Source organism: Octopus bimaculoides, chromosome 24 (genome assembly GCF_046866305.1).
Source record: "Octopus bimaculoides isolate indiv1 chromosome 24, ASM4686630v1, whole genome shotgun sequence".
Lineage (NCBI taxonomy): Eukaryota > Metazoa > Mollusca > Cephalopoda > Octopoda > Octopodidae > Octopus > Octopus bimaculoides.
The window spans coordinates 23362380-23379879 of record NC_142951.1 but is presented as its reverse complement, the minus strand read 5'-3'; the positions used below and the strand labels follow the sequence as shown (position 1 = coordinate 23379879).

Here is a 17500-nt window from a genome sequence, read left to right as displayed (position 1 = left end):
TAGGTCTTTCCTCACCTATAGTTGCATTTCGTAGGAGACGTAGAAATACGGGGTTTCTTTGCTTCTAGAATATAAACACTGTGAAATGAACGAATGTTTGCATATTTATTCTTAATACATCTCGGCCGGTCCAGACGCGGAATATGCTGAGCGCTGTAATAAACGCCAAGAGTGTGTTGAAACAAGTTTTTCGCCTTTGACGAGTAGGCGTGGTTGTGTGGGAAGAAGCTTGCTTCCCAACCACATAGTTCCGGGTTCAGTCCCACTGCGTGGCACCTAGGGCCAATGTCTTCTGCTAGAAACTGAACAAAGCTCGTCGTGTGTGTGTGTGTATGTCTTTGAGTCTGTGTTTGATCCCCCACTACCGCTTGAGAACAACATCGGCAAAGGTTTCCGATGGGTTAAGTACCAGGGTTTCAAAATAAAAGTACTTGGGTCGATTCATTCGACTAAAAAATTCTTCAAGGCGGTGCCCCAGCATGACCGTGGTCTAATAACTGAAATAAATAAATAAATAAATAAAATAAAAGACATTTTGCGTCTCAATCCGCGGAGAGGTATGTGTCAAGATTAAACGTTCAAACATTCGTTCCAGATGTCGCCGCACACGGTACAAATGGCGATTTTATCTTGTGAAATGAGAATTATCGAAAGTCAGAACTAGCAATTGTTGTCCTGAAGCCAGCATTGAGTCAACAGAAAAATCAATCAGAAATGTTCCAGCTGTAACCACCACATCTTATTTTCAAATATAGTGTATCTAGGACTACATTATCTAATGTGTTCTGTCTTTTATTCAGGCACAGTGTATCTGAGGGTGGGGGTGTGAAGGCACGTGATTTAGTGGTTAAGGTACTCGGCTTCTGGTCATAAGGTCGTAAGTTCGATACCCGGCGGTGTGTTGTGTCCTTGAGCAAGACACTTTATCCCACGTTGCCCCAGTCCACTCATCTGGCAACAATGAGTACCTGCAATTCAAAGGGTTAGTCTTGTCACTCTGAGTCTCCTTGAGAACTATGTTAAGGGTACGTGTGTCCATGAAGTGCTCAACCAATTGCACGTTAATTTCCCTAGCCGGTTGTTTGGTATTACTAAAGCAGTCTTGAGTGGTCGATCCTAACCCTAACCCTATCCCTAACCCTAACCCTGTCCCTAACCCTAACCCTATCCCTAACCCTAACCCTGTCCCTAACCCTAACCCTATCCCTAACCCTAACCCTATCCCTAACCCGCGTGTGAAAATGAATACGTGTTTAGGGTTAGGGTTAGGGTTAGGAATAGGGTTAGGGTTAGGATCGACCACTCACGACTAGCTAGCGCGGACGCGCGACTGCGCGTTCGGGTCCGCGCTGCTTTAGTAGTACAAGGTTGTTTTGTACATCGGATGAACTGGAGCCTTCGTCACTGAAACTGACAGAGTGCCAGTTATTTAGGGCTATATTATTCTGTTATTTATTCAGACATGATGTATGTTGGACAATTGATAAAAGAAATATGCACTATAGGCGTAGGCGTGGCTGTGTGTCAGTTCGGGTTCAGTCCCACTGCGTGGCACGTTGGGTAAGTGTTTTCTACTATAGCCTCGGGCCGACCAAAGCCTTGTGAGTGGATATTTGGTAGACAGAAACTGAAAGAAGCCCATCGTATATATATATATATATATATATAGATATATATATATAGGTATGTATTTGTGTGTCTGTGTTTGTCCCCCACCATCGCTTGACAACCCATGTCGGTGTGTTTACGTCACCGTAACTAAGGAGTTCGGCAAAAGAGAACGATAGAATAAGTACTAGGCTTACAAAGAATAAGTCCCAGGGGCGATTTGCTCGACTAAAGGCGGTGCTCCAGCATGGCCGCAGTCAATTGACTGAAACAATTAAAGGAATAAAAGAGTATAACAGATTATCAACTCTTATAGCGGTTGTGTAACACCGAGTTATAAATGGCTTTTGAGACAATTTAAGATCAACATCTGAGGTTTATGGACAACGTATGAAACACGGACTTTGAAACACTGGTCCCTATATCCACGCATACAACCTCTAAAAGCAGGAATAATTATTTCTAATGACCTGGCCATAAATATCTGGACACCATTTTACGAAATTGCTATCAGAGTTCTCTCCCCTATTAAAGAAATAAGCGATACAGACTCTATATTTCCCCTGCAAGGAAACAAGGATTTGGTCGCTCGACAAATAACAACCAAATCCTTCTCAAAGTAATTCATCCTGGGATTTTTTTTTAAAGAATCCTTCATACAGTCAGAATCTTTAAAAAAAGTTTCAATAATGATGAAGTTTGACATACTGTTGATGACGAAAACGCCGGTTCGTTTTCTCAAGATATCAATAATTTCAAAAGTTACAGGTATTTAAAGTTATGGAATTTTAGCTACTCAGAAGCTTCCATTGGTGACATCAGCATACAAAAGTACATCAGTGTAGAAAATTTGAAGAAAATTCTGACGGTAAGAGGGATTTTAAAAAGATTCCCATACTTTTAAGAAAATTGAATAATATAATTGAAAACGACGGTATTTTTCACGAGTTGCCTTTTTATATATATATATATATATATATATATATATATATATATATATATATATATATATATATATATATATAAATAAAAGGCAGAAAATGGAGAAATATCGATAACAACAATTGACTTACGTCAATTATTAATTATTAACTCAAAACAAATAGACTGTTTTGAATTAATAAATAATAATTGATGTAAGTCAATTGTTGTTATCGATATTTTTTCATTTTATGCCTTCTTTAAATGTTGATTCTTGATAAACTCATGTTTATCCTTGTCTTTAGCTATAATTCATGCGCATAATATGCTTTCATATGTTTGCTCATGGTTAAACATAGGTATTATGCCTCTAGTGTAATGGATACTTCTATCCTTTAGACGGTTATTTCAACCTCTAACTCAGTTGAACTCATATATATATATATATATTAAATTCAAATTACGATGAACGTAAACAAACAAACGAAGTTTGCTTTTAGAAGCGTTGAGATGTCTTAGAAAGTTTAAAGTGATTTTAAATTCTCAATCGTAGGATAATGCTAGTAATATAATCTGAACAGGATAAGCTACCCCTATTTTGCAGAAAAAAGTGTTGGCGGCCACACATACACATACACACACACACACACACACACACATACACACACACACAAAGGATATGAGGCGTTTAGTTCACTGGTGATCTAAATGAGTAGGTACGCTAAGTGCTATAATTGGTCATCCATTAGGTTCCAAGTTCACAGCTGAGAGTGGAGCTAGGGATCTGTATTAGACTCCCATGTTAACAGGTAGATATTATATTAGAGCAAAAAGGACAACAAAAACCAAAGCAGGACGAGTATCTCAAGTCATTTACAAATAATTTAATTGGGGTAAGGTGAATTTGGAGTCTTACAGCTGTTTCTGGGATACCCCAAGTGATAGGTTAGCATATCCACACACTTTGTTTATCATCATCAGAGACAAGAAAGTTCTTGACAGGGAAATTTACAGTTTATAAGGAATAAAATAGAAGAGTAAAGAGTAAACGTAGATAGAAGAATACATGCAGGAGAATAAGGTTCATAGTTCAGCTTTTCCCAGAGTGTATGGAAATTGGTCCGTACTTCCATGAAAGTATAGGCCCTTAGGTATAACCTTAGGTAAATCTAGGCAGTATTTTGGATTAACCACTTAATCCATTACTTCAACATGAACGCATCATTCAAAATACTGCCTGGATTTACCTGAGATTATACCTAAGGGCCTATACCTTCATGGAAGTATGGAACAAACTCCATACCCTCTGGAAAAAGATGAATTATGAACTTTATTCTCCTGTCTATATTCTTCTACTGTATTCTATCTACTTTTACTCTCTATTCTTCTATTTTATTCTTTATAAACAGTGAATTTCCCTGTCTAGAACCTTCATACATACTCACCTTGTCTCTGATTGTGGGATATCCAGTGTACGGACATGCTAGCCTATCACTTGGAATATCCCAGAAACAGCTGTAAGACTCCAAATTCACCTTACCCTAATTAAATTATTCTAAATGACTTGAGATACTTGTCCTGCCTTGGTTTTATTGTCCTTTCCCTCTAATATAATATAATATAATATAATATAATATAATATATATATATATATGTGATATACATTGTCATTTTTAAATAAATTTTTTCTCTTGTTTATGTAAACATTGAAATAAAAAAAAAAAGAAAACCCTCTCACATCATAGAGTTATGTCCCTTGTAAGAGGAGTACTAAGTAATTTCCAACTAAAGTAGAGGTTTAGAAATTTTGCTTGGAGGGAAAAGCCTTTTATATCAATCCCTTACTTGACTGTTACTATATTTTACTGATTTGAAGGGATGAGAAGTAAAGTTGACATTACAGAAATTTCAATTCAGAAGAGCTAAAATAAATACTATAAAGCAGTATTTAATTTATATAAGGGCATTACTATACAATAACGCCTCACGCTAAGAGGGACTCCAGAAGTCAAACTACTAAAAGTTTTTAGGAGGTTAGCTTTGAGAGTTGCATCCCCTTGCGATAGGTAAAAATGTGCTTATTATAGTAGTTTGACTTCTGGAGTCCCTCTTAGCGTGAGGCGTTATTGTATAGTAATGCCCTTATATAAATTAAATATATCTATAGGGAAAAATGATGGGTTTTTTTCCCTTATGAGGTTTTTCATGCTAACTACTTGATAAATTCTTATAAAGTCTTTATCCTATTATTGAATTACTATAAAGCAGTATCCATTTTTATGCATGTATGTGTGAGTGTGAATGTATCTACATAAATAGACAGACAGATAGATAGATAGATAGATAGATAGATAGATAGATAGATAGATAGACAACCCTGTTTGATGTTGTCTAAATTCCAATGGATGAAAATTGTTTTGTAGCCTTAGAAACTGGCTCTTTCTCCATTGATGAGAAATTAACAAAAATACTACCAAGAACCATTCATCCATTTGTCCAGCTGACTGGAAACACTGGTGTGACTCAGACTATACCAGTGGCACCTGTTGTCAACACACATTCTCTAAATGAAGTAGATTATTCCCCACAGATAGAATCTAGAAGTGAAAAGCATATACATGTTCAACTTGGCTGAAATGTGTTAAGAAGAAACCTGTTATTATTTTCCTTCTTGCTGTTTTGCATGGTTTTAATAATGTTATGTTATATCATTTTATGTATATATGTATATATGTATGTATGTATATATGTATGTATGTATTCATTTACTTGTTTCAGTCATTTGACTGTGGCCATGTTGGAGCACCGCCTTAAAGGGTTTTAGTTGAAGAAATTGACCCCAGAATTTATTCCTTGTAATCACACCACTTATTCTATCGGTCTCTTTTGCTGAACTGTTACGTTATGGGGACATAAACTCACCAGCATCAGTTGTCAAGCAATAGTAGGGGGACAAACGCACACACACACACACACACATACATCAATATATACATACATATATATACACGAGGGGCTATAGTAGAATACACTTGCCTAAGATGCCATGCAGTGGGACTGAATCCGGAACCATTTAGTTGGGAAGCAATCTTCTTACCACACAGCCATGCCTGTGCCTATGTATGTATGTATGTATATATATATACACACACATACAAAAACACATATATACATACATATAGATATGCATATATACATACATGCATGCATATATATATGTACATATCTATATATACACACACACACACACACATATATTATGTGTATATATATATATATATATGCACACACACACACACACTCACACACATATATATATATACATGTATATATATATACACACACATATATATATACATATATATATATGCACACACATATATATACATATATATATGTACATATATATACACACATATTTATATACATATATATATATGTACATATACACACACACACATATATATATATATATTATGCGCATATATATATATATATATATATATATATATATATATATATATATATAAGCATACATATAACATAGAGCTGACCTTAATTCCTCTTATTGTTACTCTTTACTCTGTGGACTTAGTTTTTGATAAAGATTTCAGAGTGTCGGTTGAAATCATCTGAGTACAACAACATGTTTCCAATGCTGAGCATCTTTGGATCTCATCTGTTGGTTCTCTCTCTCTCTCTCTCTCTCTGTATGTGTGTGTATGTGTGTATACATACATACATACATATATATATAAAGAATAAAGAGAAAATGGAGAGGTAATTAATAAAATATTATTTATTAATTACAAAATATGACATCTCTGACAGCTGTTTCAATTCAGTAATCTTCAGATAATTAAAAAAAAGTTTTAAAATTATTTATCTAAAGATAACTGAATCGAAACAGCTGTCAGAGATGTTGTCATATTTTATAATTAATAAATAATAGTTTTTTAATTACCTCTCCATTTTCTCCTTATTCTTTAAAAATATAAATATATGAACCACAGTTTATATGATTACCTTATAGTTGAACTTTCTATGGATTGGTAACTAACCAGTGTTTTCATTGGATTTATGATCACTTAATGAGGTTTATAACCTTTTACTTGAATGTATATATAAATATATACATATAAATATAAATATGCTGTGCATGAGAAGACCCGGCAAGACAAGTGAGACCATAACCCGTGGCCTTTACCAGAGGTGTAACCAGCCCACTTATGCGTAACTTTCCTTCTTTGGACACAAAATCCTGCTTGCGAAGACCTGTTGAGGCAAGTGAAATCGAAATCGAAATTGAACCAAATTCATTGACTGGCACCCATGCCAACCTTCCTTCGTTGGACACTAAACTCAGCTTGCGAAGACCTGTTGGGGCAAGTGAGATCGAAACTGAACCAAATTCGATGACTGGCACCCGTGCCAGTGGAGCGTTAACAGCACCATCCAAGCAGGATCACTGCCAGAGCAGTGGTCTTGCTTCTGTGCCAGTGGCACGTAAAAAAGCACCATTTGAGCGCGATCGTTTCCAGTTTTGTCTTACTGGCACTTGTGCCAGTGGCATGTGAACAAAACATTGGACTGACTCCTGTGCAGGTGGCATGTAAAAAACACAATTCGAGCGTGGACATTGCCAGTACTGTCTAACTGGCCCTCGTGCCGGTGGCACGTAAAAAGCGCCCACTACACTCTCGTAGTGGTTGGCATTAGGAAGGGCATGCAGCTGTAGAAACTCTACCAGATCAGATTTGAGTCTGGTGTAGCCATCTGGTTCGCCAGTCCCCAGTCAAATCGTCCAACCCATGCTAGCATGGAAAGTGGACGTTAAATGATGATGATGATAATGATGATATATATATATATATATACACACATAATTTAGGGATCAGCAAAAGTTGCTTCACCAACATACTGAAAATTTAGAAATAGCAGTTAAACTACTAATTCTACTACTACAATTATGTCTCCAACAGATAGCGATATTCACAACTCACATAGGTAAAAGGAAGAAAAATAAACAAAACAAACCTGCCGTTAGTTAATCATGTACAACGTTTTGTGTTTAGAATATTATAAAGTTTAGTGTCCAATGAAGGAAAGGTACGCATAAGTGGGCTGGTTACATCCCTGGCAGAGGCCTTGGATTTTGGTCTCACTTGGCTTGCCAGGTCTTCTCACACAGCATATTTCCAAAGGTCTCGATCAGAAGTCATTGCCTCGGTCACCTCATCCCAGGTCATCCTGGATCTACCTCTTCCACAGGTTCCCTCAATCTCTAGGGTGTAACACTTTTTCACACAGCTATCCTCATCCATTCTTGCCACATGACCATACCAGTGCAATCATCTCTCTTGCACAACACAACTGATGCTTCTTAGGTTCAACTTTTCTCTCAAGTATGCACACTGACATTACACATCCATCGGAGCATACTGGCTTCATTCCTTGCGAGCTTACGCATGTCCTCAGCAGTCATGGCCCATGTTTCACTGCCATGTAGCATGGCTGTTCGTACACATGCGTCATACAGTCTGCCTTTTTTCTCTGAGTGAGAGGCCCTTTGTCACCAGCAGAGGTAAGAGCTCTCTGAACTTTGCCCAGGCTATTCTTATTCTAGCAGCTACACTTTCAGCGCACCCTCCCCCACTACTAACTTGGTCATCCAGATATCGGAAGCTATCAACTATGTCCAGTTTTTCTCCCTGGAATGCGACGGAAGTTGTTTTCTGCACATTTTCAGTGTTTATTGCTCCTGAACATCTGCCACATACAAAAACTAACTTATATACAGATATATATATATATATATATATATATATATATATATATATATATATATATATATACGCACATATATATATACATATATATGTATATATATATATATATATTTATATATATATATTTACACACATATATATATATACAGATATATATATATATATACAGATATCAGTTGTGGCGTGCAAGAGAGACGATTGCGCTGGTATGGACATGTGGTGAGAATGGAGGAGGATAGCTGCGTGAAAAAGTGCCACACCCTAACAGTTGAGGGAACCCGTGGAAGAGGTAGGCCCAGGAAGACCTGGGCTGAGGTGGTGAGGCAAGACCTTCGTACATTGGGCCTCACCGAGGCGATGACTACGGACCGAGACCTTTGGAAATGGGCTGTGCGTGAGAAGACCCGGCAAGCCAAGTAAGATCGTTGCCAGTGCCCCTGGACTGGTTCTTGTGCGGGTGGCACATGAGATGCACCATTTTGAGCGTGGCCGTTGCCAGTACCGCCTGACTGGCTCCTGTAGGATTTTCGAGCGAGATCGTTGCCAGTGCCCCTGGACTGGCTTGTGCGGGTGGCACATAAAAGACACCATTTCGAGCGTGGCCGTTTTCGTGCGGGTGACACGTAAAAGCACCCACTACACTCTCTGAGTGGTTGGCGTTAGGAAGGGCATCCAGCTGTAGAAACTCTGCCAAATCAGACTGGAGCCTGGTGTTGCCATCTGGTTTCCCCAGTCCTCAGTCAAATCGTCCAACCCATGCTAGCATGGAAAGCGGACGTTAAACGATGATGATGATGATGATGATATATATATATATATATATATATATATAGATAGATAGATACGTGTGTGTGAGTCATCAAAGAAACGCACACTTTGTCTGTGATGGATATTTAATATTATGCATTTTGAATACTAGATAGATAAATATAGATATACATATGCCTATATTTATGTGTTGTATACTATATACAATTATGCCTGGTAAAAGTACATATGCTTCATATACTCCACAAGTCATGAATATCGAGGCGTGTTAGTTTGATAAGATTCTACATACCCTTTGAATGAAGTTTCTTGCTATATGTCTATCCATGGCCACCAAGATGTGTCCCTGATTTCAGCGCTCTCCTTCTGGCACTTGTGGCTCAAAAAATTAATCAACTCATGCCTGTCGTATACGGGAGAAAACAAAGAAAAAGAAGAAAATAATTAATTAATAATAAGCTTCGTAAATGCAACAAACTGAGGTAAAACGTATATATGCATGTATACATATGTATGTTTGTGTGCATATATACATAAATACATGTATATATATGTGTGTATATATATATATATATATATATATATATATGTATGTATGTATGTATGTATGTATGTATAAAATTAATGAGAGGAGAAAACAAATTCACAGGCCGATGTATATATTCAATCAATCCATATTAATGAAATTCTCCATGGTATACAAAGTACATACATAGATGCATTCATCTGAATTTATAAATACATACATGTACACGAAAATTTATAAATGTATAAAAATTTATACACATATAAAAATTTATAAACACATAAAAATTCATTAACATAAATATATAAAAAAATATAAGTCCATAAATGTACTTGTGAAGTGCGAATGAAGAGGATGATAAAGCGGATGTAGAATGATTCATAAGGAGTCTGGAACATGTATAAAGTCTATGTATAGAGTCTTACTGCTGTTTCGAAAAGATGTAGGTTGCTACGGGCAAGCTAACTCCAACCATAGCAATTCTCTATATTTCTCTCATCAGAGTTAATACAATCACAAGGTTAAAATTTTAAAAGAAATGGTGGGTTAAATAAAAATCAAATGTTATATATATATAATATATATCACCATCAGCAGCAGCATTGACTTGTATCCAAGTCAATCTGTAGCAAGTGATTGAGCATATATATATATATATAGCTATATATATATATATATATATATATATATATATATATATATATATATATATATATATATATATATATATATATATATATGCCCCTGGACTGGCTCTTGTGCGGGTGACACATGAGGTTTCTCGAGCGAGATGAGCGTGGCCATTCCCAGTACCGCCTGACTGGCTTTCGTGTGAGTGACACGTAAAAGCACCCACTACACTCTCTGAGTGGTTGGCGTTAGGAAGGGCATCCAGCTGTAGAAACACTGCCAAATCAGATTGGAGCCTGGTGTAGCCATCTGGTTTCACCAGTCCTCAGTCAAATCGTCCAACCCATGCTAGCATGGAAAGCGGACGTTAAACGACGACGACGATATATATATATATATATATATATATATATATGTATATATTGTCAGTGCTAATTTGTATCAGAGTAGTTAATCTAGCGAGTGATTGAGTCTTTTCATCTTGATGGGTGTGAAGGGTGCTGCTACCTGAGGTAGTTGTTCAGGCTAAGGGCAGTATAGAAAACCCAGCGGCATTGATCACAGAGAGAGAGTGGGGAGCGCAGACGAGGAAATGTGAGTCACTCTTTGCATCTTCAGTGTCTGTTATTTTCCATCTGGTCCATTCCCTTATATATATATATATATATATATATATATATACTTAAGGAGAAACCAGAATTTTGCAATATTATTTTATTCACTTAGTTTTACATGTTTACACTTTTATTGTCATCAAAGTATTCTCCATTTGAAGCAATGCATGTCTAGACATGTTTTCTACTGTTTGAAGCAGTTTTGGAACTCTTGTGAAGTGATGCCTTTTAGTGCCTCCGTTGTCTTTTTCTTCACCTCTTCTACATCTGCAAGTTCCATAGCATCAGCTTTCACCCACAGTGATGACCTTCAAAATAAAGGTCTGGATCAACTTCCAACTGCTCTGTCAGTTCACAACACACATTCAGTCCTGACTCCTTTTGATCTTCCATGAGCAAATGAGGCACAAATTTCGCTGTAACACTTTCCATTGGCAATTCCTTATTTAAAATTCATTGGCAGGGGCTCCGGGACTCACCAATCATATCAACAAGTTCATCAATTGTTTGGTGATGGTCCTCCAAAATCAGTTCATGACTTTTCATGTTTTCATTCGTTTGGGAGGTCAATGGTGGGCCTGAACAAGGTTGGTCTTCAAGCGACAAGTGACCATTCCTTAGGTGAGGAAACCACTTGTAAACTTGTGTTCTGCTCATGGAAATGTCCTTGTCAGCTGTTTGAAGCATGACAATTGTTTTGGCCTCCGTTTTCCCCAGCAGAAAACAGAATTTCACAGAAGCATCCTTCAATTTAGCTATCGCAAAAATCGATGAACAGGGGAGAAGCACTGCAAAACAAAGGCACACCACATGGCAGTACGACGTCACCAGATGATGCTGGTTGGCAGACTGATGCCATAAAAGACCATAAAAGACCCAGCCAAAACAGACACAGAAGTGCAGGCTTCTGCCTGGTCGGCTCCTGTTAAACTATTCCACCCATGTCAAACTGTCCAACCCATGCCAGCATAGAAAGAGGATGTTAAATGATGATGATGGTCTGGGACATCTGAGTGTACAGCAACAACACCATCGCAGGTCTCCACTGTGACTTATCTGAGCTTTGTAGAGTGTTGATCATTGTTGAAGGCTGAAGTATCTTCTGGCACTGCCACTCCGTTGCTTATGACAACAAGGGTTCCACTTGATCTGATCAGCAGAACTGAATGTGCAAGTGGCTGAGCACTCCACAGACACGGGTACTCTTAATGTAGTTCTTGGGGAAGATTCAGTGTGAAACAGAGTGTAACAAGGCTGGCCTTTTGAAATACAGGTACTACTCATTTTTGCCAGCTAAGTAAACTGGAACAACATGAAATAGAAGTATCTTGCTCAAGGACACATGTTGCCAAATATCCTAACCATTAAACCAGTGCCTTCATGAAGTATCTTCTAGCCCTGTAAAAAAGACCTAGTCACTGAGATGAAGCCCCAGCTACATTAAAGATGTGCTTTCGTCAGAAAAGATCCTCAGCAATAATGAGACCCAACAATTTACAATTCAATTACAAAGAGAAAAAAAGGAAATCTTCTTTATCAGATACTGTTTAAACTTGATATTTCACCACTCCAAAAAAGTAGCCATAGCTGTTTGTTAGTTGAACCAGCATAGGAGCCTCTATGTAGTCACTTGATATGAGCTGAAAAGTTGAAAGGCTGACTATGAAGGAGTGATGCTAGAGCTGTGAAATCTTGCATGAATTCCAGCTCTTATTAATAACTGCATTGTTTCTTTCCAGCTAAACTGACTTCTGACCATTCAAAGAAGATTCCAAAAGTAACTAGTAGTGACTTCTGAAAATGGACAAAATTTTTCATCATGATGTTACCAACTACCTGCAGAAAAAGGGTTTAGCTCCTTAGGATATTCATGCTAATATGGATGCTTACATTAGGGGACGATGGTCCAACTTTATCAACAGTGCAAAAGTGGGCAGCTAAACACCACCGACAACTGTAGCAGCAACAATAACAACAACCGTAGCAACAACAATGTCAACAAAAAACAGGAGCAAAAATAAGAACAACAAAAATGACATCAACAACAGCGTAAACAATAGCAACAACAATAACAGCCTCAACATCATCATCATCATCATCAACAACAAGCTCCAGCTCTCTGTTCTGTTTACTACAACCTTGCTCAGTCACATGTAACTAATGAACCGGTGGAAACCAGTTGTGAAAATATTACCCTCTGCACTGTCTATCAGATCAGTCATCTTGCAGTAACAGTAGTAACGGTGGTGGTGACTGTAGTGGTAGTAGTAGTAGTGGTGGTGGTGGTGGTGGTCGTGATGGTAGTAGTAGTAGTGGTGGTGGTAGGTGTAGTGGTGGTGGTGGTGGTGGTAGTAGTAGTAGTGGTAGTGGTGGTTGTGATGGTAGTAGTAGTAGTAGTAATAGTGGTGGTGGTGGTAGGTGTAGTGGTAGCAGTAGTAGTGGTGGTGGTGGTGGTGGTGATGGTGGTAATAATAGTAGTAGTAGTGGTGGTGGTGGTGGTAGTGGTGGTGGTGGTAGTGGTAGTGGTGGTAGTGGTGGTGGTGGTAGTGGTGGTGGTGGTAGTGGTGGTAGGTGTAGTGGTGGTGGTGGTGGTGGTGGAATAGTAGTAGTAGTATTAGTAGTAGTGGAGGTGGTGGTGGTGGTGGTGGTAGGAGTAGTAATGGTGGTTGTGATGGTAGTAATAGTAGTTATTGTGGTGGTGGAAGTAGTAGTAGTAGTGGTGGTGGTGGTAGTTGTTGTTATAGTTTACATTGGAGGTGATTTATTTACCTGGGGTGCAGATTGGAGGTGATTTATCTACCTGGGGTGCAGATGTGGGTGGCCGATGGTGGTTGGCTATGTTTAGCCCCAACCTTGTTACTAGAAATGAAAAACCATTCTAGCCACGACCATCCTACATAATATACCCACCCAGGCATACGTTCACTTAAAAGACAGCTGGATGTGATTCAAGGGAGATTTGGCTGCTATTTCTAGCATGGTTAGTGACCACAGAGAGATTCCACTATTGGAGCACGAAAAATTGGATTCTTCACTGAACTTTCCTCACTTGTGAGTTTCTCACCAAAAACAAGATGGTTTCACTTCTGCACCCAACCTGTTCGCCAGATTTAGTACCTGTGGGCTTTCTTGTCTTCTCCAAAATGAAAATGCAGCTCAAAGGTTGCTGTTTTAACACCACTGTCAAGATCAAGAGCAAATTACAGAAGATCCTCAACTCGCTTACAGAAAATGACTTCCAAACCAGATTCCAAAAGTGGCAGGAACACTGGAACCAGTGTATTGCTGAGCAAGGTGATTATTTTGAAGGCGTTGATGTTAAAACTTAGGTAAAGGCGCAGTAGTGGCTGTGTGGTAAGTAGCTTGCTTACCAACCACATGGTTCCGGGTTCAGTCTCACTGCGTGGCACTTTGGGCAAGTGTCTTCTACTATAGCCTCGGGCCGACCAAAGCCTCGTGTGTGAATTTGGTAGATGGAAATTGAAAGAAGACCATCGTATATATGTATATGTATATATATATATATGTGTGTGTGTTTGTGTGTCTGTGTTTGTCCCCCCAACATCGCTTGACAACTGATGTCGGTGTGTTTACGTCACCGTAACTTAGGGATTTGGCAAAACAGAACGATAGAATAAGTACTAGGCTTACAAAGAATAAGTCCTGGGGTCGATTTGCTCGACTAAAGGTGCTGCTCCAGCATGGCCGCAGTCAAATGATGGAAACAAGTAAAAGAGTAAATAAATAATTTTTTATTAAACATTACTATTCCGGGAAGCTTTTGACACCACCTCATTGGGGTTCTAGTTTCTGTCTTCTAAATCTACTCACAAGGCTTTGGTTGGTGTGAGGCTATAGTAGAAGACACTTGCCCAAGCTGACACGGAGTGGGACTGAACACTGAACCATGTAGTTGGGAAGCAAGCTTCTTACCATACAGCTACGCCTACACCTATTCTGTCCATTTTTTTAACGTTTTACCATCACCTACATACCCTCTCTTATCCCCACCACCACCACCATCATTGTCAATATTGCCATCACCACCACTACCACCATCATATTCTTTTGCATAGTAAAATATCACTTGAAGGGTGTGGTTTCATTTGAATTCATTCAAAGGAGTCAATTGAAGATATATATGAGATAAGCCTCAACTCTAAAATCCCAACCTAACCCAATATATAGCCGCAGGTGTGAGTAACCTATCTTTTGTTGATGGTTTCTTACTGCTTTTATTTGTTTTTCTACTTTTGTGTTTGTTGATATACATTTTTCACAGCACACACACATATACATAAATGTGTGTGTGTGTGTGTGTCTATCTATCTATCTTTCTATCTATCTATCTATCCTTCTGTTTGTCTATCTATCTATCTATCTACTCATCCATCCATCCATCCATCCACACACACACACACACACATATATATGTAGTTGAAATTTACAGGAAAACAGAAGACAAAGACAGGTGTATGAACAACAAGCAGATGTATTAGTTTGACACTTGGGAAAGTGAGAAAGTCTTTTATGTTTCGAGCTTGCACTCTTTATCAGAAAGGAATTCTTTTGAATAATATATTCCTCTATACACTATCATACAAACCCCTTTTATATATATATATATATATATATATATATATATATATATATATATATATATATATATATATACATATATATATATATATATATATATATATATATATATATATATATATATATATATATATATTAGCAGTGGTTCAGCAAAAGAGATCAATAAAATAAGTACTGGGCTTACAAAGAATAAGTCCTGGGATTGATTTCTTCAACTAAAAGACCCTTTTAGGCAGTGCTCCAGCATGGCTGCAGTCAAATGACTTAAACAAGTAAAAGAATAAAAGAATTCCTTGAGAAAGGACCTTCAATAAGAACTGTCTTGGACTCTGGTGACCTGTCCAACCCATGTTGGTAATGTAGGTGGATTGACCTACACCATCACTGAGTCTATCTACTCAACCCAATCCTTAGCCATTTATCCCCTTGTCAATCCTTTCCTTCACATTAATCCCTGACAGTACTCTTGTTGCTTCCTTTCTTTGTCTCCTCTATCATTCTCACCCCATTCCCAACACTACAACACTATTCCCTTTGTTATTCTCTTCATTACCATTTTCTCAAAACAATAAAGTGGTTCCATCCATGATGGGGGTTCTCTTTCACTTTGCAAACTGCAACACAACCAACCCTCAAAAGTGCTGATGCAATGAAAAACACCCAGTACACTCTGTAGGTTATTGGTAACAGTGTAACAAAATATTAATTGTTTTTTTTTGTATTTGCTTCTATCAAAAGAAATCACTTCTATTCCCTTCAAACTTTGCTCTTGTGACCTGGACATCAATGCTTTGAAAGTGTCTTATTTTTCCATTTCATTTCAAACAGATTCAGATCTGAGCTGCTGAAGCAGAAACATCATTATAACAAATATTCTGCTTAATACCCTAGATTTGCTTGTTAGTTGCTTGACCTTAACCACTTGCGCATGTCCCTTAATGGCTGACAATATGTGCATCTTTGATAATAAGCAGGTGTAGTGGGGCTATAGTAGAAGACACTTGCCTAAGGTCCATGCAGTGGGACTGAACCTGGACCCATGTGGTTGGGAAGCAAGCTTCTTACCACACAGCCATGCCTGTGCTTATATGTGCATGTATACACACAGACACACACACACACACATATGCATGTATATATAAAATATATGAGAGAAAGAAAATGGAATTCATAAGATTCTTTATTATTCACTACAATCGTTTTGACCCATCATGCACCGGTGCCTCACAGCTGAGATGCTACAGAAACAATTGTTACACATCAAAGGTACAGATGTGAATGGGCTTTGAATGGCATACTACAAGGTGCATATCTGAATATAAACTATTACTTATATATATATATATATATATATATATATATATATATATATATATATATATATATAAAATATATAGTTTTAGGGAAAATAACCAAGTTTCAAGAACTCATCGATGAAAATCCACTATCACATATAGAAAAATTAACAATTAAAAGCACAATAAATAAGTATAATATAAAGCAAAGTAAATATCATAAGATAAATATAATATAATAATATAATATAATATAATAATATAATAATATAATCACTTTATGATATTTACTTTGCTTTATATCATACTCATTTATTGTGCTTTTAATTGTTAATTTTTCTATATGTGATAGTGGATTTTCATCGATGAGTTCTTGAAACTTGGTTAATTTCCCTAAAACTATATATTTTATACATATTTTATCTATAAAGCTCAATTTAATTTTAATTTTTATAAATTGATTTTAATTGAGTTTTTACCTGTGATTTTGGATTTTGTCCCTAATATTATTATATATATATATATATATATATATACATTCGAGCGAGGTCGTTGCCATTGCTGCTGGACTGGCTCCTGTGCAGGTGGCATGTAAAAAACACCACTTGAGCATGGCCGATGCCAGTACCACCTGACTGGTCCTCATGCTAGTGGCACATAAAAGCACCCACTACACTCTCGGAGTGGTTGGCATTAAGAAGGGCATCCAGCTGTAGAAACTCTGCCAGATCAGATTGGAGCCTAGTGCAG

The 17500-nt window shown here is 37.5% G+C and overlaps 1 protein-coding gene and 1 long non-coding RNA gene across 2 annotated transcripts in view; one reads left to right on the top strand and one right to left on the bottom strand.

Annotated features, from left to right (window-relative positions):
• Window positions 1–17500, bottom strand: part of LOC106867435 (harmonin) — a 126776-nt gene that overhangs the window by 85850 nt on the left and 23426 nt on the right. Inside the window, exon 2 of the mRNA XM_089341268.1 lies at window positions 9379–9489. Within this exon, the coding sequence (XP_089197394.1) occupies window positions 9379–9414 (36 nt within the window). The 5' untranslated portion in view covers window positions 9415–9489. The remainder of the gene's footprint in view (window positions 1–9378; window positions 9490–17500) is intronic.
• The window catches only part of LOC149131230 (uncharacterized), a 58799-nt gene continuing 43677 nt past the window's right edge, over window positions 2379–17500 (top strand). The window contains exon 1 of the long non-coding RNA XR_016238257.1: window positions 2379–2476. This is a non-coding gene — a long non-coding RNA (uncharacterized LOC149131230). The remainder of the gene's footprint in view (window positions 2477–17500) is intronic.